This window comes from Stylophora pistillata, chromosome 1, assembly GCF_964205215.1.
Source record: "Stylophora pistillata chromosome 1, jaStyPist1.2, whole genome shotgun sequence".
NCBI classification, from domain to species: Eukaryota; Metazoa; Cnidaria; class Anthozoa; order Scleractinia; family Pocilloporidae; genus Stylophora; species Stylophora pistillata.
Genome location: NC_142519.1, coordinates 2,693,316 through 2,715,801, shown reverse-complemented (window position 1 = coordinate 2,715,801; position 22,486 = coordinate 2,693,316). Strand labels below are relative to the sequence as shown.

Below are 22,486 nucleotides of genomic sequence, written 5' to 3'. Positions count from 1 at the left end.
TTAAGAATAAACACTAGCGAGAAAAACACACAACGTTTCAATGACTCCATGTCATCATTCTCAAGTGAGAAGGGAATAAAAATGAATAGTTAATTTATACCGTACGAAGGTGGCAAACGTAAAAAGTTTAAAATATTTAAAATATTTAAATAAATAATTGCGCGTGTTGAGTTCATAAATGTAAACTATTAAATAAATAGTTTCGCGCGTATGGAATCCGATTGTTTTTTCAAAGAGGGCTTCATCTTTTTTATGAAAAGCAGTTCATGAACTAAACAGACCTATCCTATCTGCCACCGGCACTTACAACTATGCCCTCGCCAAGTGGCTTGATGACAAACTGAAGCCCCTGTCAAGCAATCGCTACACAATATCAGATACCTTCTCCTTCGCCGATGAGATTCAAAACCTAGTCATAGACGAGAATGATATTCTGGTATCCTATGACGTCACGTCACTATTCACTAATGTGCCGCTTCAAGAAACGATCGAAATCATCGCTGAGAAGGCGTTCGCTGACAACTGGTTTAATACTACACACGACCTCAGCATTACAAAGCCTGAACTGGTTCAACTTCTAGAAGTTGCAACTATGAATCAACTATTCCAATTTGATGGCAATCTTTAAGAGCAGACCGACGGTGTGGCCATGGGTTCTCCATTGGGCCCACTTATGGCAAATGCATTTCTCTGTTCTATCGAAGAGAAACTAGATCAAAACAACAAGCTCCCTGAATTTTACAGAAGGTACGTGGATGACACGTTTGCTATTGTCACAAGTGTACCAGCGGCAGAAGATTTATTATCAACGCTAAATAACTGCCGTCCGTCCATACACTTCACCATGGAGCTAGCATCTGGAAACAAGTTACCTTTTGTCGGTATGGAAGTGCTCAAGAAAGGCTGTAAATTAGAAACTAGTGTTTATCGGAAACCAACAAACACAGGCCTATTGCTTCATCACCAGAGCCACGTCGATAAAAGGTACAAGAAATCACTACTTAAGACCATGTTGAATCGTGCATTCCGCCTGTCGTCCACATGGGAGTCCTTCAAATCTGAATGTGATCATCTAAAGATGATGTTTACAAACCTCAAGTATCCCGACCACCTCATCAATTCCACCATCTCTCACTTTGTCACCTCAGTTAGGTCGGAAAACCCTGGAGTGCAAGCTCAATTATCCGTCAACGAGAATGCTGTTCACCGAGTGGTTTTGCCTTTTAAAGATCAAAAGTCAGCTGACGCAGTGAAAAGGCAATTATCAGATCTAAGCAACAAAATCGATCACACCCTTCATCCCATGTTCAAGAGTCGCAAAATCTGTGAAGATCTCAGAGTACGTGAGCCTAAACCTCCTATAGTTAGCCAACAATGCGTTGTACATAATTATAAATGTGATCTGTGTGATGCAGAGTACGTCGGGTACACCAGCCGGCATTTACATCAACGTATTAATGAGCACTGTAATTCGGCCATCGGCAAACATCTAAAGAACGACCACGGCCTACAAACCATCGGCGACCTGACCAAGCATTTCAACGTACTTAAAAAGTGCACCGGGAAACTGGACTGTTTAGTTCATGAAATGCTTTTCATAAAAAAGATGAAGCCCTCTTTGAACAAACAATCGGATTCCATACGCGCGAAACTATTTATTTAATAGTTTACATTTATGAACTCAACACGCGCAATTATTTATTTAAATATTTTAAATATTTTAAACTTTTTACGTTTGCCACCTTCGTACGGTATAAATTAACTATTCATTTTTATTCCCTTCTCACTTGAGAATGATGACATGGAGTCATCGAAACGTTGTGTGTTTTTCTCGCTAGTGTTTATTCTTAAATTCTCTCGTTAGATAATGAATTTTCCTATGGAACTTGAAATGTAATTTTTGTCGCCAGCATTCTCTTGCTGAAAATTTAAAAATATATATCTTAAATGGAACTCGGTCGTGGTGAGCTAATTCCTTATTTCCGGGAAAAAAAAAAAATTATCAGTTCTAGCTTATGATGAAAAATTTGACATTTTCCTTCGATCTGGAAAAAAACTATGATTTATATACCTACTATTTTATTATTACTGCGGTCCGAAAACGGGGGCACGCATATGATGGAGAAAAAAAAACACTGCAGAGAGAAACTTTTTCCGGTCTTTAAGAAAACAAACATATGATAATGTGACATTAAACACTGTCGCCATAATATACCGTTTCAGGGCCGCAACTTTGAAAGGGAGGAAAACTTTCTTTTAATCATAACTTTTTTCATCAGCTTCAGAGAAACGAAGCAGGAATTGATCTCACTTTTAAATGTCGCGAAAGATTAAAATTCCTTGATTCAAATTCCTTTTGGACCTGCAAATGATAAACTTCAAGAAGTTTCAATTAGTTAATTCATCATCGTGTAATTTTTCGATATTTTTGTCAACGATAGGCTAAGGTACGTTGTATCCTTCCTTAAGCCAATTCACTTTATAATTTTATAATGATACTTCAACCTGAATCAACCAGGCGGGCAAAAAGTTCCAGACAACCAAACAATACCGTATTCTAATACGGGAAGCAATTTAACTCATGGATAAATAACTTTTGGGTAATATTTGTGTACGATGCATGATACACTGTATCACCTTAAAGATTAGCTGAATTGAATTGGCGTGAACTTCGTCATGATCAATTTTCGCTTTTGTTTTTGTCGTCACTGTTGACGAAGAAGAAAAACTTTAAACTAATTTTTTCGATTTCATTTTCCTAACTACCGCGGTGCATAAATCTACATAAAATACATTAGCGATAATCCTAACTTTGTACTTATTTTCAAAAAAAAATATCGTCCGCAGGATCTACAACGAGATAAAAACTTATCAACTTGTCATGATGATGGGTAACTTCTGGCTTCTAGCGGCGTCAATGTGTTTTGTTCTATTAACTATTTCCTGCGCTTTGTGGAATCTTCCTTTCGTCAGAGGTGAACAGTGCAATCCCAAATTTAAAAGTAAGTAGTCTTAACTACTTTTTAACCTCCTGGTGTAAGACCATATATATTGGTGTATATCGGTTTATATTTCTCTTTAATTTAGTTCATTTATTTAGTTATAGATCTACCTATGTATTTATCTATCTACATGTATTTAACAGTTATTCCACGAGCGCGCTTTGGATATGAGATGATAGATAGCCAACATACATACATACATATATACATACATACATACATACATACATACATACATACATGCACACGTACATTCATAGATACATATCTGTTGAGTTAGGAATATACGAAGACTATGCTTTCATCCCTAATAAATCATCAAGGGATTTTAGTGAAAAGAATATTATTAACCATCGTTTATATAGCATACAAATTTGCACTATAGGGGTAGCAGCAAATTTAAATGCTTGTTAAGTTGTTACGCATTAGCGCTTTGTTTCTGTGGTGGTATAAGGACACAAGTTCCTTACGTTTGTTGACTGACGACAATTTCAGATCGGCAGATGAAAAGTAATATTTCTTTGACGGAAAGGTTGCTTTTACTTGCTCCTTTGTAGGGTGATCTTGATGAAAGGATGCGCTATGAAATAAAGTGAATATATGTTATTCACCAGCCGGGAGACCCGTATTGGGAAAAACTGCGCCTGAGGTCTTGGATACCGCCCGAAGCAGTAGGCCGAGGGTGGTACTTAAGACAGAGGGCACAGTTTTTCCCAATGCGACCAAGTGTTTTCGGAAAAACGAAAGTGATTTGAGAGCGAGAGAGAAGAGAGAAGTAATGTAATTTATCGCCGAAAGGTCGTGACCAAAGTCTTTGCTCAAAAATTCTACCCAGCCGGCAAAACGAGATATATTTGTGAAAAATTGCAATGAATCTTAAGAGTTTCTTCAAAGCGACTCAACTTGAAACGGACACCAGGATCAGATCTCAGGATTTATAGAATACCACCCGCTTACGATGTTATTTTCAATGTTATTTTCTTTTAAGGTTCCAGATATGTTTACTGAGTTCGGTAGAGTTTCTGGGCTTTGTGTGTAGGAATGTTGCAGTGTGGTTTCTGTATCCTGTCCTGGAGTGTTTTTTTGTGAGTCCAATGCATTTTCAGTAGTGCTGTTATCCTTACGTATGACTATGGCTCGGTAGATAACGATGATTGGAGGCAGTTTTCGTTTAGTGGGCATGTATTCTTTTGTCGGCAGTTACAAGTTTTGTTGTCTTTTGTGTTGGTGTCATCTGTGGTGTCATCGATGTGTTTGGATGAATTTAGATGCGTTTACGTATGATGCACGATCCTCGCAGTAGAGAGTGCTATTTATGCAATAGCGAAAATCAGACCTGAAAAAAATCAGGCCTGTACGGGATTCGAACCACTGACCACCGCATAAATAGCGCTCTCTACTGCGAGGATCGTGCATCCGTACGTATCTAATACCGCAGTTCAAAATATATGAACTTTATATATTCATTGTATCTTAGATGCGTTTGTTGTGATTGTCGATGATCTGTTTGATGTCATTCGTGAAACTTTTTAAAACATAATAATTTGAATATATCAACAAAGTTGAAATGGTAAATTGGCAACCGTTACTACTATAAAGGCTGACGTTTCGAGCGTTACCCCTTCGTCGGAGCGAATAGGGGAGTTGCGGGTTGTGTGTGCTTTTGAAAGACGAAAAAGGAGCTACGTGATTGGTGGGAACATGGAAACGAGAAAAACACCATTCTAAGCAACACATGGCAATCTGCGGTCTTTCCCAACACTTAGGTAGCACGGAAAGCCGGAAAACTCTTGAACAAAAGCTTATCTTTCAAACCGGCAGTCTCAGTCCCACCGGTATCATCAAACGCTTTTCATTCCACTAATTTATTCGTGTTTTTCTCGTTGCCATTTTCCCACCAATCACGTAGCTCCTTTTTCTTCCTTTAAAAGTACGCACAACCCACAATTCCCCCATTCGCTCCGACGAAGGGCTAACGCTCGAAACGTCAGCTTTTATAATCGTAACGTTGACCAATTTACCATTTCAACTTTGTTGATATATTCAAATTATTTCGTTACCCCCACCGACGCAGCCCCAAACAGTTTCTTTAGAAACTATCAGCCTTTATTCATTTTAAACCAAATATTTATTTAGATGGGCATAAACATTTTATTTTCATCTCCCCGGCTCTCTCTCCCAGTAAGACCCGTTGTCAAGATCTCTTCAAGTTCAGGAAACAAAAGTTTTCCCATTGGTGCCGATATAAGGTTGACTTGTAAAGCGGAACAAAGAACGTTAGATAAACAATATGTGGACAGATGGGTTAGTTATATCGAGTGGTACGATCCACAGGGAAGAAGCATTCGAGCCAACTGTCAGCGGCTTCAAACCCACCTTGAAGAAAACTGCAGCTGTTCATTGGTGCTTAAAAATCTGACGGCTGACAAATTTGGATGTTACATTTGTTAAGCCGGCAATGGATTCCTCTCGCATTGCACAAGGAAATCATTTAAAATTACGATCCTAGGTAAGAAACTTATCATACCTCTTATTTACGTTATGTAAATATAGATACTGTGCATTGAGTTTTGATACCATGCAGACCGAATATATAGCATCTAAAAAACTTCCCAAATGCTTAGATCGGCAAGTCCAAAATACAGTAGATAACACTCATCGCTAAGGGAAAGTTCGAGAAGTTCTCTTATTCAATGGTTGGCACGAAATACAACATTTACAGGACGAAATTCTGCACTTAGAAAACGAATAACGAATCAGTTATATTGTTTTGTAATTCGTGGTCTTTTACTACAAAACTAAACTTTGAATATAAATCAGGAACATTGGTTACCGCTATGCATATCTAACTACTTCACATAAACAATTGGCTCTCATAGGCACAAACGAATTCGAAGCGAGTCTGTAAGAAAAATTGATGATAACTCATACGTTCTCTAAAGTTTTCTCATGAGAAAAAAATTAACCAGTAGTAATGAATGGAAAAAATGCAGGCACATCTACCCCGGTAAGGGACAATATCCCTCAAAATGGTTCTCTCCGAATACGGGAATATAACCATAAGGGGGTAGCATACAAGGTTTCGTAACAATTGATCTCTGCGTTTCAAAAAAAAAATGTAATAAATGTAATATTTTCTTTTCGTTCGATTTCGATCAGCTCCACACCAAATTATCTCTAATAACAACAAAGAATTTTGAATCTAACGATGTTATGTTGATTTTTTCCCCTCAGGGGCTGCGCTAAAGTTAATGAGAGTTCCACGGGACCAAAGTGCTGATATAGGGGCCAATGTAACTTTCAACTGTACTGCCACCGGTCTTCCTAATCCAAGCATCTCGTGGATCAAGAATAATGATTCATTTGCCTTACAGTCCAACCCAAGGGTAAAGCTCATTAACTATCCTCTGGACGACGAAAGCGTACAAAGCCAGCTGTTTATTACAGGAGTGAAGAAGGAAGATTTTGGTGAATATCAATGTGAGGCAAAAAACATCCTTGGAAAAAAATTGTCCTTGCCAGCCTTCTTTAGCCCGAAAGGTGAGACATGCAGCAGCCTCCTTCACACAAGTAGGCCACATATACTCAGTATAACTCATTAATATACCAAGACAAACTAATCCACATTCTCTTTTAATTGTATACTCTTGTCAGAATTTATAGCTATCATTTTAGTTTCGCCCGGTTCATACACGTTTTCAGACTTCCTTTCATCAAGATTCCCTTACGTTAAGTCTTCTTCCTGCCAGTTCTTTCGAATTTCACACAAGCTGGCCCTGACATCCCAAAGGAAGACCGAAAATGAAACAGCCCACGGCGACACGTGCATAAAGGCTTCAGTGTTCATTTTCAGATGCCCAAATACTTGAGATTGTTGAAGGTCCAAAGAATCAAAGTGTCTCGATCAGTTCCAATGCTATTTTCAACTGCACTGCAAAGGGTCTTCCGAGGCCAGCCATCCACTGGGTAAAGGACAACACTTCACACGCCCTACAATCTAACCCCAGATCAAGATTCATTCAAGATAACCGAACGATTCGCAGCCAGCTATTAATTAAAGTAGAGTAAACAATTACCCGTCATACCCGATATCGCTTTGCAAGACACTTTGAAATATTTCAAAAGTGTGCGATGGGGGCTGACAATGTTGTTGAATCAACACGATTCGACTCGAATCGAGGGACTCGTCTCAGAAGTTCATTTCAAACTAATGACCAACACGGCACTTTTAAATGCGCTCTCGCAGGATGCAAAACTTGTCCTTTCGTCCATACACTGAAAAAAATATCGGGACCCAAACGATCCATTAAGATCACTGATCACTTCACGTGCATCTCAGCCAAACATCATCTATTGCATAACTTGCACTTATTGCAAAAAGCTCTACATCGGCGAAACAGGAAGACGACTATGTGACTGATTCTATGGGCGTCCGTCACCACCAGAAATACAAGGGTGTCAATTAGATCAGTAAATACAAGATGGTTTAAGGATCAGCTGCAGTATAGCAAAGCTAATAAAGGAATGGCATGACCAGATTATAGACATTCTGGGTTTCCTTCATGAAACAGAACACCCTAAACATAAATAGTTTAGCCAAATGATAAACGGTCTTGTTGCCCATGTCGAGTTGGAACATGAAATTGTGAAATGGACCAGCTAAATTGCGAATAGTCTAGCACTCATTTGCAATACATTACACAAACGGTGGAGCCTTGCGTCAAATGACTCAGGGTAATAGGGAGTAGCACAGCGTACGCGCAAACGGTGTAGCGTTGGATGAAATGGCTCGGCGTGATGTCGAATGGTACAGCGTACATACAAATGGTGTAGCGTTGCCCGAAATGGCTCGGCGTAATGTCAAACGGTACAGCGTACATACAAACAGGGTAGCGTTGACTGAAATAGTTCGACGTAATGTCAAATGATACAGCGTTCACACAAACAGTGTGGCGCTGCGTGAAATAGCTCAGCCTTCACGTCACGCCACAAGCAAGCTCGACGATTTGCCACAACATCGAAATATTTCCTGTAATGCTGAGCAATTTAATGTTCATCGAGAGCGTCTGATGTTCTGCAAAGCTATTCGACGTAACGATACACCATTTGTGTGTACGCTATGCCATGCGACATTACGTTGAGTCATTTTACGCAACGCTGCACTGTTTGTATGTACGCTGTACCATTCTACTTTACGCTATCTCGCCGGAACCACCAAAAATATAAACCGCAAATGGAACAGCGATCTGCTGGGGGGCATGACGTCATCGAATGTGAAGACTGGCGCGAAACCATCACAGAGTATAGTCGCTGTTTTGAAGAGCCTTCACTTCGTCTTACCGTAAAGCAGAGCCCGTTCGGTGAGTTTCTCCTCTTTTTTCCCCAGCCGATATTGCATTTATTCGTTGTCCTTCATGAAAGTGTTAATTAAAAACGGTAACAAGACTGGATTCTATCACGGTTTGCAAATGCCGGCCTTCCGGTTTCCAACAGCTTGCACGCGTTGGTGTGCCTGAATGTTTATTATAATGTTAAGTACTGTTATGACGTGCGAGAAATGTCGATTGTGAAGCCCTCTTTTCTTTTCTGACTCGCGTTTACTTTTCAATGAGAGTTTAACTGCAAAGGCTCTTTGAACATTTCAAAAGTACGTGAGAAGTTGAATTTTGTGTGAGCCATCATGGACGCCATGGTAAGAAAACTGATAGCCTTGATCTGTTCTGACATTTTTCAATCAAAGTGATATTGAAATGCTTTAATTGGTGTGCCGGACGATTAGAGTATGAAGCTAAGGGAAGACTGCTTACATTTATTTTTTTAAAGAGGTGTACATTATATTACTTTGTTTATTAATTTTTTCCTGGGTGCAGTGATACTTAAAGTAAATTCTATTTTTATTTTCTCGATCAAACATTCATTGCCCGTCATAACACTACGCACCAACGCATCCAAACTGTGGTAAATAGGGAGGCCGGAAAACCGTGGTAGAATCCAGACTTGTTGCTATTTATATTGTTTGCCTCGCTAAAGCTGTAGTCCTTCAATACAAGCCCCTGATGTGCGATAATAACGGCGGCGCTAGAAAGAATTCCGGCATTATAGTAGCAGCCCGCGTTATCACTTCTCAGAAATAACTCCCTCACTCCAGGCGCCAGGTTTATTATCTCGGAAGCCACGCTCTCCAACACCGAGGCCACAGCAAACCAATCTTGATTGCAGGTGTCAAAAATGTGGACCAGGATACGCACCTAATATCATGAAAGTAAAAGCACAATTTTTTAGCTGCCTAAATCGACTGTGCAAATCCAATATTATCATCGTTTTCTTGTATATTTGAATAATGCATCATACTATATACAGCTTAATAGAGGTACTTGACAAGGGCTCGCGATACGTTCCTCCTGACCGCTCCTGACTACCGCCTTTCTGAAAATTCAAATACCAGTTACCTCAAATTCCATATCCGTATTTTCTGTGCATGTGATGCAAGCTGACACGTGCCAGCATATGTCCTTCTCCCCAAACTATTCCGACTGTGTTTCGTGGAATCTTTTCGGCAGCTATTTCATCGCCCAGTCCAAGACAATAAGACATTGGTGTTTTTCTAGGTTATCAAGGATCTTAGATTTGGCCCTTTCCTGGTTAATGATCCTCACCACATGCGCCTTCCACGATCAGAGGATTGTTCAATGTCGAACTCGCGGTCCTTTTTCTGTCCCTGGTATCTAGAGGTAAAATTACACAAACAATAGTCCAAGGTTAAAATAGTGCCTTAAAACGTTACTTTGAATCTTATATAGCATATTTCAGATCATAATCAAATTTTAAGTTTTCGCTTACATTCCTATTGGTCAAGGACTTGCTCTTTAGACCTCTCAGTCAAGTACGTCGCGATCTTAACCTATTTGCATGTTCTATCGAATGCGTTTACTCAGTCTGACGTGTGAAGCCCGTATGTGCCTTGCTTCAAAGCCTACTTGGCTAGTTGTAGTTGTTAAAAGTCTTTCTCTTTACTTGCGCTTAGTTTTTCGACAGTCATATGAAATCTGATTCGTTGCAGACAAACAAACAACTGTATGCGTATTAAATGACTAACTATGTGCATATTAGTTATAAGGTACTAGTAGGGCCATGAATTGCTGATGAATAGCTATTTAGTAGTCACCTGGTGCAGTCGATCGTTGCTAAGACTGACGATATCCCTTTGAGCACTGACTTGGTATCCTCACATCTTTTACAGATAATGTTATGCTGGTGCGTACAAGTGGCGTGGAAGGCTTTCTCGTCGGAAGACAGCGCATACGCCAGGCAGTGATCTACGCAAGGGCTTTCCTCGGTAACATGCAACTTGTAATCGGTCTTAAGGTATACTTTGGCTTATCGGAGCCTTTTGATGGTGCGTTTAATCCATTCAGTAGACATGCCTGCATATACAATAAAAAAATTATGACCAATATTAATCAAACCTAATGACTACCATGCACGCTGGGTCATTTTCATAACAAATGACAAATTTGAGCAATTGCGCTAACCTAGTGACCCGATAGTATGAACAGCAGCTTCCAAAGTGTCAAAGGCTAACGATCCCTCACTTTTCACACTATCCAGGCCTGCGAGGAAACTTTATTTAAGTGTCTATGTTTTTAGCTATAAGCTAATGGGGGACACTAAAAAATTTAAAAGTCACATACATTTACATATGTAGATGATAGTTATTTACAGTAGATAATTAAAAAGATTATAAAGTTATTTAGTTAAGTTTTAAATTTCAGCGAGAGTTGAAAGGTCGACTTTTCTTATGTTCTTCTTGAGCGAATTTAGAGTTTCTATCGTTCTTAGGTGTCTTGGTAACTTCGACCAGATGAGAGGTCCCATATATCTAATAGAATTCCTACCAAATCTTACAGTTTCGAATCTTGGCAGTTCAAAGTCACTGTTCCGTAGATTATATTGAGTGTTATTTATATTAAATAAGTCAGAAATATTCTCAGGTACGAGACTGGGCTTAACTTTAAACATCAAAGTGGCAATGTTTTGTAGGCGCCGATTGTTCAACGTCGGTAGTTTGGCGCGACTTAGCAGTTCTTGATAGGACGCTGATCTAGTTTTGTACACCACCCTAAGTGCTCGCTCCTGAATCTGCTCAAGCTTTCTCCGATCCGATGCATTACAAAAGCGCCATACTAAATGACAGTAGGTTAGATGGGGCAGAATTGAAGACCTGTAAAGTGATAGTTTAGCATTACAGGGTATCAAATTGCGTAGCCGCACTAGGACCCCTACTTTTTGACTGGCCTTAGAGCATAGATCACTGTTATGACTAGTAAAACTCAATTTTTCATCTATTTGAACTCCTAAAAGCCGTATTTCCCCCATTCTCTTAATAGTATGACCATCAACAGAAAAATTTTGATTGTCGTTGACTTTGTCAACATTTCTCGGGTTGATCGTTAATAGCTGGAACTTTACTGGGTTGGTTGAGAGATAGTTGTTCTTGTACCAGGATAGAGCTTTCTCTCCATGTATCTTGATACTTTGCGCGACAACGTCATGCTTCTTCCCCGTGACATACATCTGATGGTCGTCGGCATACATGCTCAAATTAGAATTATTTATATGAAATGACATATCATTTTGGAACAAATTCCACAGAAGGGGGCCAAAGGACGAGCCTTGCGGGCAGCCAAGCACCATCCTTTTCCAGTCACTTGTCACTCCTTTTATTTTCACTCTATTGAGCCTATTGTCAAAGTATGATCTACGAAGGTTGAGAGAATTTTGTCCAATGCCATAGGCCTCGAGTTTCTTTACGATTAGAGAATAGCTAAGAGAGTCAAAGGCTTTACTCAAGTCAGTAGACAGTATGTACACCAGTTCCTTTCTGTCAACAGCTGATTTTCAGTCTTCCACGAGTCTAAGTAGAGTCGTCTGACAGCTATGATGTCTTCTATAAGCTGTCATTCTCTGATAGAGAGTTGGATCATAGTGCCCGGTGATTTGCTTACTGAGCATATGCTCAAATGTCTTATTTACGGTAACAAGGGACGTGATGGGACGATAGTTCTTCGCCAGTTGTCTGTCACCTTTTTTAAACACTGGCGTCCACTCTCCCATTTTCCACGCACAAGGCCATCGCCCCAGCTCGATACAGCTGTTGTAGAGAGTCATTAGTCATTAGCGATGGGGCAATTCCACAGGCCACGTTCTTAAGGAGTTTAGGCAGTGCTCCGGGGTCCCACCCGAGGCTCTTCTTTTTCGATGCGGCACACACCTGGTGAAAGATTGTATAGAACGATACGGCATCTTTTATTGAAAAGGCTAATCTACATATGTTAGTCATACCCGTCAACACTGAGAAAAAAAAAAACGTGAAAATTTGTATAATAAACAAGCAGATTATACAGGGTTACTTACTTTAAGCACAGCGAAAAGGGTTGATCTTGCGAGAGGTTCAAACTCCGTTTCGCAGCAGTAGTTCTGGTATAATGCAACCATACGGGAGCTTAGCACAGTGCGCACCACGTCTGGGATCTGTAACACCTCCCCAATTGACATTTGTGGCTTTTTGGTGCCGTACGCCACATCTTGAATATAATGGGGGCAACTGATGAAGTCCAGAAAATGATCAAGTTTTTGGCTGTCGAGCCTGTAGCGAACCAGATATTGCCACCCTTCAGTCACACCGGCTCCAACCACTGCCGCATGCTTCCTTGACTGGTCTTCCCGCCATATGGTTAAGCCTGGTATCATCTGCTGTAGCTGCGATTTCGTGTAATGCTTAACGAAAACGGAAAGTAATGTCATCTTCGTGTACCACGAGTTCGATTCTTCCTAGAGGAAAATCAGTACCTTTATCACCTTGTCGCCAGGACTTTCGTCTTCTGGTCCTGCGGTCTGAACGGTAACAAGATCAAACAACCCTTTTGACTGCCCAAGTGCGATGCCGTTAAGGCTGGCGATGATAACTTATGTCGCTTTACGCTTTACGTAATACTGCGTACTCTTTGCTCACTCAGCTAGTGAGTACGCAGTGCACATGAGGGGATGACACGTCATATTTTCTTGCCAAGGTACCCATGAGCCCACCAGATAAACTGTCGATAAGCTGCCTAACGAGATGACCTGAAAGACAACAATATATTCAATGTTTAAAAGATCGCAGAAGAAAATACGCAGGTTTGCTGCTAATGATACCAGACTTCTTTATAGACATTGACTATATATGATGCACGATCCTCGCAGTAGATAGCGCTATTTAAGAATGGCTGCCTGTAAGGATCGAGAATCGTCCGTCCGCGACCATTTTGGTGAATTGCTCATATTTTGCTCAACGATACCCCTTGGTAAACTGTTTTCAAAAATCAAGTTTAAAAGTTCCGACGAGTGATAATTTTTCAGAAATTTGCGAAAATTTGAAAACGCGGTTTAAGTGCGGTTTTTCCGCTTGGCAAATTGTCCAAAATTCACTGCAAAACCCAAGCTCCGTTGAAGGCTTAAAATGAATTCAGTTAACACCAAACTTCACACGTTTTAAGAAAAAGTCTTCCCATTCATTTGTGTTATGTTAATTTTTCCGTACACAGCTATATTGTGATTTTTTTTTTGTCCCTTGAGCAACACCCTCAAAAAGTGCTGTACATGGGGCGAAAAATAGGTAAAATTTAACGCGATAAAAGTATACCTGGTACATAATTTTTTAATTTTTAACTAGATATTCGTAATAAAATGTCATTATTCAATACCTGAGTAAAACTTGAGGCTTTGAATCGGAACGCTTCCTTTTGAAAATACCACAAATGTTTGTGTCCTGAGCGAGCAAAGACATATGTTGTGTAAACAAACGCTAATCTAATTATTCCCTGCCAGGTAGAAAAAGGTTTTGAAATCAACTTTAAGTTTGGAAATTTTTAGCTATTATGCCACAAGATATTAGGTGAAAGGGAAATCATGCATTCAGAGTTGCGTGAGAGCAGAAAGAAAATAAAATCAGTGTTGAAAATGTACATACGGTTGTTACATCGATCACCATTATGCAAATTACGACCTCAGCTGTAGGAAAACTATGATATCTCTTGCTCATTTTGTTGCACGACTATTTTAACCATTTTGGTGAATTGCGCTATCTACTGCGAGGATCGTGCATCATATGTATCTAATACCGCAGTACAAAATATATGAACTTCATATATTTCATTGTATCTCAGACATTGACTAGCTTACTCCTGATTCACATTCAAGTTACCTCAAGTCCATCCCAACCCAAACTGCAGCAATTGCCCCCCCCCCCCCCCGCACTACAAAAAGAAAACCTAATGAGGGTTTTGGTGTCAGGCTACAAGCAAAGTAACAACCAATAGCAATGTAAATATTTTTGTATAAAATAGGTCACCCTTTTTTCCGAAGCTCTTTTAAGCACCCCTTCCCCCGAGAACCTTATTTCCAATCAAAACAATAAACGACAACTGTTGCACACGAAATAAAAGAAAAAAAAACATATTTTACTGGCATTTAGCTTAATTTCATAGTAAAATTTCACTGCCATGAAAACAACCATAAAGTGCCAATACCTGTTGGGCACTTGTTGTCTGGCTGGAAGACCAGTACTTTCCCCGTCGTACAGACTTGCTAGTGCTGTCCACAACACATCTTCGTTTAAACAAACTGCTCGAAAGCTTTCATTGATACATGTCAAGCCTAAAATAATAGAGACAAACTTCATTCAGTGGAAGCAGGTATCTCCTGCCTTTGCTGTTTATGTTTAAAATTCCACAAGACATCTAAATCTAGTCTTCTAAATGACCTTATGTAAACAAAATAAGATTACATTCATACTCAAAAGAATCCTGTCGTGTCCGAGTAACTGTGTCGAATTTTGACAAAAGATTTGTTACTCGGGCGATTTGTGATAGTAAAGAAGTGCCTTTTAGAAGAAAATAAGCGAGATATTCAGGGATAGCCCCGAGCAACCACGAGACCATGGACCCGGATTTACCGCAAATAATACAATTATTCGGATCATAAATGTTTATAATGTTTCTAGTACTCCTTCGGGAAACAAAAGGTGAGATTAAATGATATTTTAAATCAGAATTAACTAACCTTCCACCAGTCGTTACAAAAAGGGAAGTTCTTTGCAGCAGACACATTTAACTTCACTGAGGATCACACCACATCTCTCACATTCACACCAAGACAGGTCCGTTCGGCGACTTTCAACTCTCGAAGAATCTAACAAGGCTTCTTCCTCCCCAGAATCAATCTGTTCTTCCTCTCCTTCCCCACTGGAATAATATTCAGGTTCAAGCTGTTACGGCAGAATAGACATCGTAGAACTGATACTAAGTTTGTATGCAAACAGATGACTGGAACATGTGCCGGACGAGCAATCATTTTACGTTATCACCCCAGAGAGCCTTGCGCGCCGATCAAAATGGCGATCGCGGGACGTTCGAAATGGTCATGGAGGCCTCTTTTGAGAGGCCAGAACGAAAAATCTAAGAGAAGAGAAGATTTTTCTGTCCGAAGAATCTACTTTAGGACACTTATAGAACAGTTTAAGCGATATTTTCAAAAACAGTGGAGGACCCCCTTAAATATCAATTGAAATGTTGTTAATTTTGATTCATCCTAAGTCTTTCATGGATTGAGCAGAAAAAAAATCTGAGCAACTGTAGATAATGGTTTAACATTTAAATGAAAATGTATTTGTGCTATACACAGATACGTCGCCTAATTTGAAAAGATCAAGGAAGGGAGAAGGTCGTGACCGAAGTCACCCTCCTGAAGGATCAATCGTTTGGTTGGAAATTTGCAATAGTTTTCTGTGAGGCTTTTCCATGTTCAGATGAAGTTGTGTAAACACGGAAAAAAGGCCTACTCTGGGACCTTACGTCGCCTTAGGTCGCCTAAAGGCGCTATTGGTCACGCAATGTTAGAAGGGGTCCAACCTTCCCAATTTACCCCATTGACCCCACCCTGATCATAAGGATCAGAGGAGGAGGCATGGTGGCTGAATGGTTGGTGTACTGGACTCTAAATTAGTCCAGTTTTGGTGTCTAGTGTTGGAGCATTGCATTCTGTTCTTGGGCATTTTACTGTAAGCTCAAAATGCCTCACCTTTCCTAGGTGTAAATGTGAGTACTGGTTGGCAGGGGGGGAGGTAACCCTGCGATGGACTACGAGTTTAATTATTGTTTTTGTGAGGTGGGCAATGGCTTCCATATACATAGAAACCCCATATGAAAATAGTCATGCACCTGTCTAGCCCCTGTGTTGGCATGGGTAATTCCTACATGAAGACAATACTGATGTAGGAAATGGGACTATTTATAACACGACTCGGGCAGTCAGAGGGCCAATAACTGAAATCAGCCAATCAAAATGCTCTATTGCCGGTCAATATTCTCTCAGTATTGGACTGGGCACTGTCCCGAATGGTCCCGAATGATATCGCACTTGCGTCCCTCTGAACTTCAGTCGTATAATAAATCTCTTATTAAACAAGCTTGCTCGGGACCGTACTGGAAGAATATCGGCTCTCGGTCTTTATTTTACAGAACTCGCTGCGCTCGGTCCGTACTGTCAAGACCTCGGGCTGCTATTCTCCCAGTACGGCCCTCGCGCTTGGTTAATAAGATATATGTATAGTCTTCCATTTTCTTACTAAAACAACTATCTGTTCGAACAAAATTTCTGTCTTGTATTTCATGATGAAAAAGTTGATGAAAGGGTCGACACGGTCTATTGTCATCAGGATATAAAAAATATTGAATCACATCAAACGTACAGTACCGCATCATCAAGATAAAACGATAGAAAGTTATTCTGGAGAAAGACTAGATTCTTGCTACTCACTTATACCTTGAGCTGTAAAAATAACATTATGAAAAGTCAACTAAACTTAACTAAAGCTAAATTTTATCCAATTAACTTACCCAAAGTAAAAGATTGACAAAAGTGGGCCATTTCTCCAGCATAAACTCATTGATCTGTACTAGCTACTTCCACCGTGGTATAAGACGAACTGGAAACAATTGAACTTTGTAGCTCGACGAACCTACTAAAGGCGTAAATATTTATCGATCTTGAGACTTTGATAGTATTTTTGTACACTTCATCTTCGTCAGTTTGATGATGAACATGCATGAACCCCTTCTAAGCCGAGAAAGGCCTTTTAGCAGCAAACCAATCATATTTGATCACGAGAAATAAGTTTTGTCCCGTCACCAAAGTGCACCCGAGCCTGCTGAAAAGTGTACAGAGAAATGATTAATTTATCTGTGCGAAAAAAAATCATTAAAAAGCTTCAGAAAAATTCACTCTGAAAGTTTAACTGGGCGACTGCCTCAATAAAAGCACCACGCACGTGCTTTTCCCTCGTGGAGTAGATTATCATTCTGGCCTGCATTTTTTCCCAATCCATGCCCACAGAAAAAGTCCACCTTGTGTCTATTGACTAGTTACCTGCCTGCATTGCGGAAAGAAAATCCTACCAGTGACACAATCCGAGGTAAAGTAAAGGAAAATTTCGGTAATAGCAAATAGTATGAGCGTACTTGGCGAGAGAAGCCCTCTAATTAATGTTGTTCCGCTCCTAACTTCGAAGCATGGAAACTAGTTAGCGGTGCAAAGGTTGCTGGGAGAATTTAAATGGCGGAGATTGCAGAGCCAGTTATCAGCTTGAAGAATTTCGTCGTGACTCGTTAGTTTCTGGACAGCTGTTAAGGTAACAATAAATGCTTCCAAACCTGTAATACTGCCACCAGGCTAAGAAGAAACTTTAGCTATTTTTTTAGGTGAAACACCTAAGGGTAGGAACAATTGAATGCTTGGAAGGTCTTGCTGATCCGATCAACAGAGGAGAAGATCTTCCAAAGAGATTATATTCTCTATAATTGAGACGTCGAAGTTTTTTGCGGCTAGAAGAGTAGTTGGAGAGACTGGAAAGGAAGTATTTTTACGAAGGACCTTAGCAAATGGTTCTCAGAATGGTGTTGGGGTGTTTTGTCTAACTGAGGCAGCAGAACAACAAATTGGCTGTCGTAGTAATTCTGTCTAATTATTTTTTTGCTAAATAGAGTGGCAAAGTATGACGTCACGTTGTCATGACCGCATTTTTTTCAGTTCTAAACAAACTGTTCTATCCAATATGGCGGACGCAAGCGTCATGTGAAGCTCCGTTTTGCAGACTTTGAACTCCTTGTTTGACGCTCGTGGTACATTCAAGTTATGCTGGAAGTAGCAGGATAAGGCCATAATATCTTGCAGAATCTAAAATATTGGAGAATTAGGCGAAATGGTTCAGTGTTTCGCACCCGAATGTAATCACCAGTCTGAGAGTCATTGCTGTCGCTTCTTTGCATACCCGAGCAAAGAAAAGAAAAAATCTGAGTATGATCGATGGAGAAGATTATTAAGGTTTGTATTTTAACTTACATATATACTGTAAAACCAGAATATCGCAGCTAAACTAAAGTATTGTGGCTTTCGGAATAATAAACATGGTACTTGTTGGATTGACGCTTGTTTCGATTTACTTCTAACAAAATCCAACTCTGATCTAAATACATTCCACATCTCTATATGTTTCAACAGGAGAGAAGATCGAGAACCAAGCAAACACAGCCGTGTTTGCAGCTGCCATTTCAGAAATGGCGAGAAGGTATTTGGGCCAGAGATTTTTAAGCACAACGAAGGAAAACTTTTCCCTTCTAGCAGTAAACCGCCACCAAAGAAGAAGAAATTGGAAAAAAGTACAGATGGCAAGGAATTAGTCGACATCGAAAAAATGAGAGAAGCCTTGCAGAGCAACGAAAGTGAAGATCAAGAACGGGACGTACTCAACGATTTAACTGCTTCGGAGATAATCCTTGAAGCAGAAGTAAAGCAGCTGAGAAATGACCTTCAACAACATGAAGAGAAGTCAAAATATTTTAGAGAAAAATACTCAGTGTCTACGTTAAGTGACGATGTAATACGCATGGAAACCGGTCTTCCAACTAAGCAAGTATTTGATGTAGTTGTACTTTATACTTTAAGATTCAAAGACTCAATAATATATTTTCATGGCTGGAAGGTGGAATCAATAAGTTTTGAAGACCAGATATTCATAACTTTAATAAAGATTAGACAGAATTACACGAACCTTCATATAGCTCAGTTATTTTCATGCAGTGAAACTACTATATCTAATATTGTCATTACATTTATTCATCTCTTGCACGAGATTTTGTTCACTTTTTTGATGTCAACAGTACCTTCTAGGGAGAAAAATAAGACTTGTTTGCCGTCATCATTTACACAGTTCAGTTCTTGTAAGATCATAATAGATTGCACAGACATTGAAGTTGCAACCCCTGGCCTAATGAGTCATCAAAGCGCAACTTATTCTTCATACAGAGGTATGAATTCATTTAAAGTACTCGTTGGTGTGGCACCTAATGGGGTCATAACATATGTTTCTAACCTTTACCCTGGATCAACTTCAGATAAGGCTATAGTGGAAATGTCTGGTTTTTTGAAACACCTTTATCCAGGAGATCTTGTTCTTGCTGACAAGGGCTTTCTAATCCAAGATATAGTTCCGAGGGGTGTGTCTGTAAATATTCCCCCATTCTTAAACAATGGTAAATTTACTGAAAATGAAATAAAAGTAACTAAGTCGATTGCCGAATGCAGAATCCATGTAGAGAGGGCTAACGCCAGGTTAAAGGATTTTAAGATTTTAAGTTTTATTCCCTCTTACCTAAGATGCTATTCTGAAAAAATTTTTCAACTTTGTGCTGCTCTTGTTAATTTGCAGTTTCCGTTAATCAAGGAAGGTTGTACAAATGTATTTTTTGAGTAGTAAATTCTCAAGAGAGGCTCAAGTCATGTTTTCGATGACTACAAAGATTCAATAGTTACAGTAATAAAAAGTCAATAAGTTATGGCAATTTCTTCAATTCTTTTTTTTTCTACTTTTTGCTCTTTACTTAGGGTGTGATTCTTACTTCAATAGGCATGAAAGCATCACTCTAGTTTCTGTCTCTATTTTGGAAAAGTAGTCTACCAACAATTGAGATAGATGGATAGATATAGGTTATTCCTCATAACTTTAACAACTATGATATTCTATGATTATTTTCTTAGTTCATATAATCCTAACTGTACAAGGGAAGAAGAGAATCATTAACAGTTAATAATTTTCAATCTTTTCAATTGTTCTACAGAGTTGAACAGTAACATTATTTTTTAATTTATCATTTCCACATAAGGTCGAATAAATATAAAGAGTACAAGTGTATATGTCTCCTCTTATGTATTCACACTTATAATAATTCCCCCTCAATCATTTTAGGGTAGTAATGATGGAAATAATAGTTTCTTAGAATATCAAGATTAGGTTTCCATTCCTCGTCTCTATGAATGACCAAAGTTACGTGGCCCTTGACAGTCCACACAACAAAATAACAATACATTCTGTTTGTGAGATGGAGCTGTCCTTGAATTTGATGCCAATACCCAGACTTGTGATCCCTCTTAAGCTCAATTTTGTCCTTTCGCTTCTCCAAATAGAATGATTCTGATTCTATAACTTCCTCTATGGTTGAATTCCTAAAGGTATATGGGCATTTTACTTCCAAAATACCTTTTTGATCAACTAGACCATCAGGTGTGGCACCAAGAATACCTGACTCTTCAAACCAAATTCCTGTTGGTTCAACTTTTAAACAATGTGACATCTCAAATGCATTCACAGCTTCTTTTTCCTTGTTGACTCCCCATGTGATGGCTTTGACTCCAGATAAATCATACTCGCCCATGAGTCTTTTCAAGAGTGATTGTGAAACTCTCTTGGCTGCTAAGACAGGACCAAAATTACTAGCTGTGAGTCTTCCCTTTCTAAGCATTGACCATGCTGGATTCTCTCTTTGACCCACTGTGAGTTTTGCTATTTCTTGTATAGTACTACTTTGGATTTTGCATTTTTCCTTAAAAAAAGAGAGCTGATCTTCCTTTCCATGGGCTTGAAGGAAGCCATCAGAATAAATTATTTCTTCGATTGTAAGCATTGGTAACGTCACCGGTTCAGGTTCAGGGCTCAGAATCCACGATAGTCCTGTGAACTTTCCATATTCACATAACGATCGGTAAATGGATGAACGATCTGCTTGCGTAGGTTCTCTCGATAGAGCGCAGTACTGTTTCGGAGGAGGAAACATCTCAGTGACGTCCCGAACTGCAGGGCAAGTTGGCTTTTTTGGCTTGTTCCATCGACATTCGATGTCCGTACGACTAACATGATGTATGGCGTAAATGAACACAGCTGCGGCATGACTGCACTTGAAAGCGCCCTTAGGACTTTCACACTCTGTCGACTTGATATTCAAGTTACTATCTACGTATATCTAAAGTAGAAGAAGAAAAATTTTTATTCTTTTAGTGATTTTATTGGTTGTAAATAGCTCTCAGGCGTTCTCAGCGCTCCAATCGAACAGCCATCGAACGGATCCTATTTTAGAGGCGCTAAGAGCTATACTTTATGAAGTCAATATCATATACATCGGAGCCTATAATTTAGATATTAAAGCTATTGAGTAGCTTTTATAATTGATCTAATGATTCCCAACCGATTCACAAAATGTAAACATAAACATACAAGAGAGCTTACGTACCGTAACCTCGTAGACTTTTGATCTCATACTAGCGTGAACTTTGCCTCTAAGAATGCCTTGATTATACATAAAACATTCTATATCAGATTTGACGTGGTTCTCCCCTTTTGCGATAGATTTCTTTTCATCTTCGAAGTAAGATAGCAAAGAAGAGATTGAAAATAAGGTCATGATTAATATGGCGCCATACACAACGAGACCTCAGCGTTTGTTTAGAACTGAGAAAAATGCTGTCATGGAAACGTGACGTCATGGCTTTGCTACTCTATTGGATTGAAATTTGGATATTTTAGACTAGGATGACTTATGAGCATAAAAAGGTAACCAAAGTGACTATTGTGGTTATTGCAAGGGATTCTGTAAATATTTTTAAGGTTTATTGAGAGACTGTTACTAACTTTGATTTTACCTCTTCATATCAAACTTATCCCATATAAAGCTGAACATTTGCCTAAATTGGTCCCAAGCCCCAATATTACTCACCTGACATGCGCAGTTAATTAAATATGCATAGAGCGCTATTTTCAAAAATGGCGGTCAACAGAGCAAAGCGGGAGTGTAAGACTCCGAAGAGATTTATTGACGAATTCGCCGAAGTTAAGCCTAAGAAATGCAAGAAAATACAAATTACGGATAAGAATATTTATCCAGTTGAGATAACACAGGTCGACAAAGCGAGAAATATGGTTAAAATTCATTTTAAAGGGTACAGTGAGAAATTTGACGAATGGAGGCCATGCGATGGAAATAATTTGCCCGTAATGCGATTGGAACCGATGTCATAGCCAAACGATGATTCCTTTAGCGATCGCTTGCAAGCTTTTTTTG

General features: G+C 39.4%; 3 protein-coding genes and 2 pseudogenes across 3 annotated transcripts; 3 read left to right on the top strand and 2 right to left on the bottom strand.

Annotated features, from left to right (window-relative positions):
- The first annotated feature begins 274 nt into the window (after positions 1 to 274).
- Positions 275 to 1,831, top strand: LOC148740812 (uncharacterized). Its single transcript, XM_088731139.1, has one exon. It carries the CDS (start codon positions 650 to 652, stop codon positions 1,661 to 1,663), a length of 1,014 nt encoding a protein of 337 aa, XP_088587265.1. The 5' UTR covers positions 275 to 649; the 3' UTR covers positions 1,664 to 1,831.
- A 1,050-nt stretch (positions 1,832 to 2,881) lies between these two features.
- On the top strand, positions 2,882 to 7,401 carry LOC148740811 (muscle, skeletal receptor tyrosine protein kinase-like; annotated as a pseudogene).
- Positions 7,402 to 13,018: 5,617 nt separating this feature from the next.
- LOC148740810 (uncharacterized) lies at positions 13,019 to 15,327 on the bottom strand (annotated as a pseudogene).
- A 2,750-nt stretch (positions 15,328 to 18,077) lies between these two features.
- On the top strand, positions 18,078 to 20,284 carry LOC148740809 (uncharacterized). The gene is made up of 2 exons (XM_088730972.1): positions 18,078 to 18,419; positions 18,597 to 20,284. Exons 1-2 carry the CDS (start codon positions 18,298 to 18,300, stop codon positions 19,846 to 19,848), a joined length of 1,374 nt encoding a protein of 457 aa, XP_088587098.1. The 5' UTR covers positions 18,078 to 18,297; the 3' UTR covers positions 19,849 to 20,284.
- Positions 19,092 to 21,925, bottom strand: LOC148740808 (uncharacterized). The gene is made up of 2 exons (XM_088730995.1): positions 21,659 to 21,925; positions 19,092 to 21,391 (listed from the first exon to the last, which is right to left on the bottom strand). Exons 1-2 carry the CDS (start codon positions 21,827 to 21,829, stop codon positions 20,312 to 20,314), a joined length of 1,251 nt encoding a protein of 416 aa, XP_088587121.1. The 5' UTR covers positions 21,830 to 21,925; the 3' UTR covers positions 19,092 to 20,311.
- Positions 21,926 to 22,486: the final 561 nt, after the last annotated feature.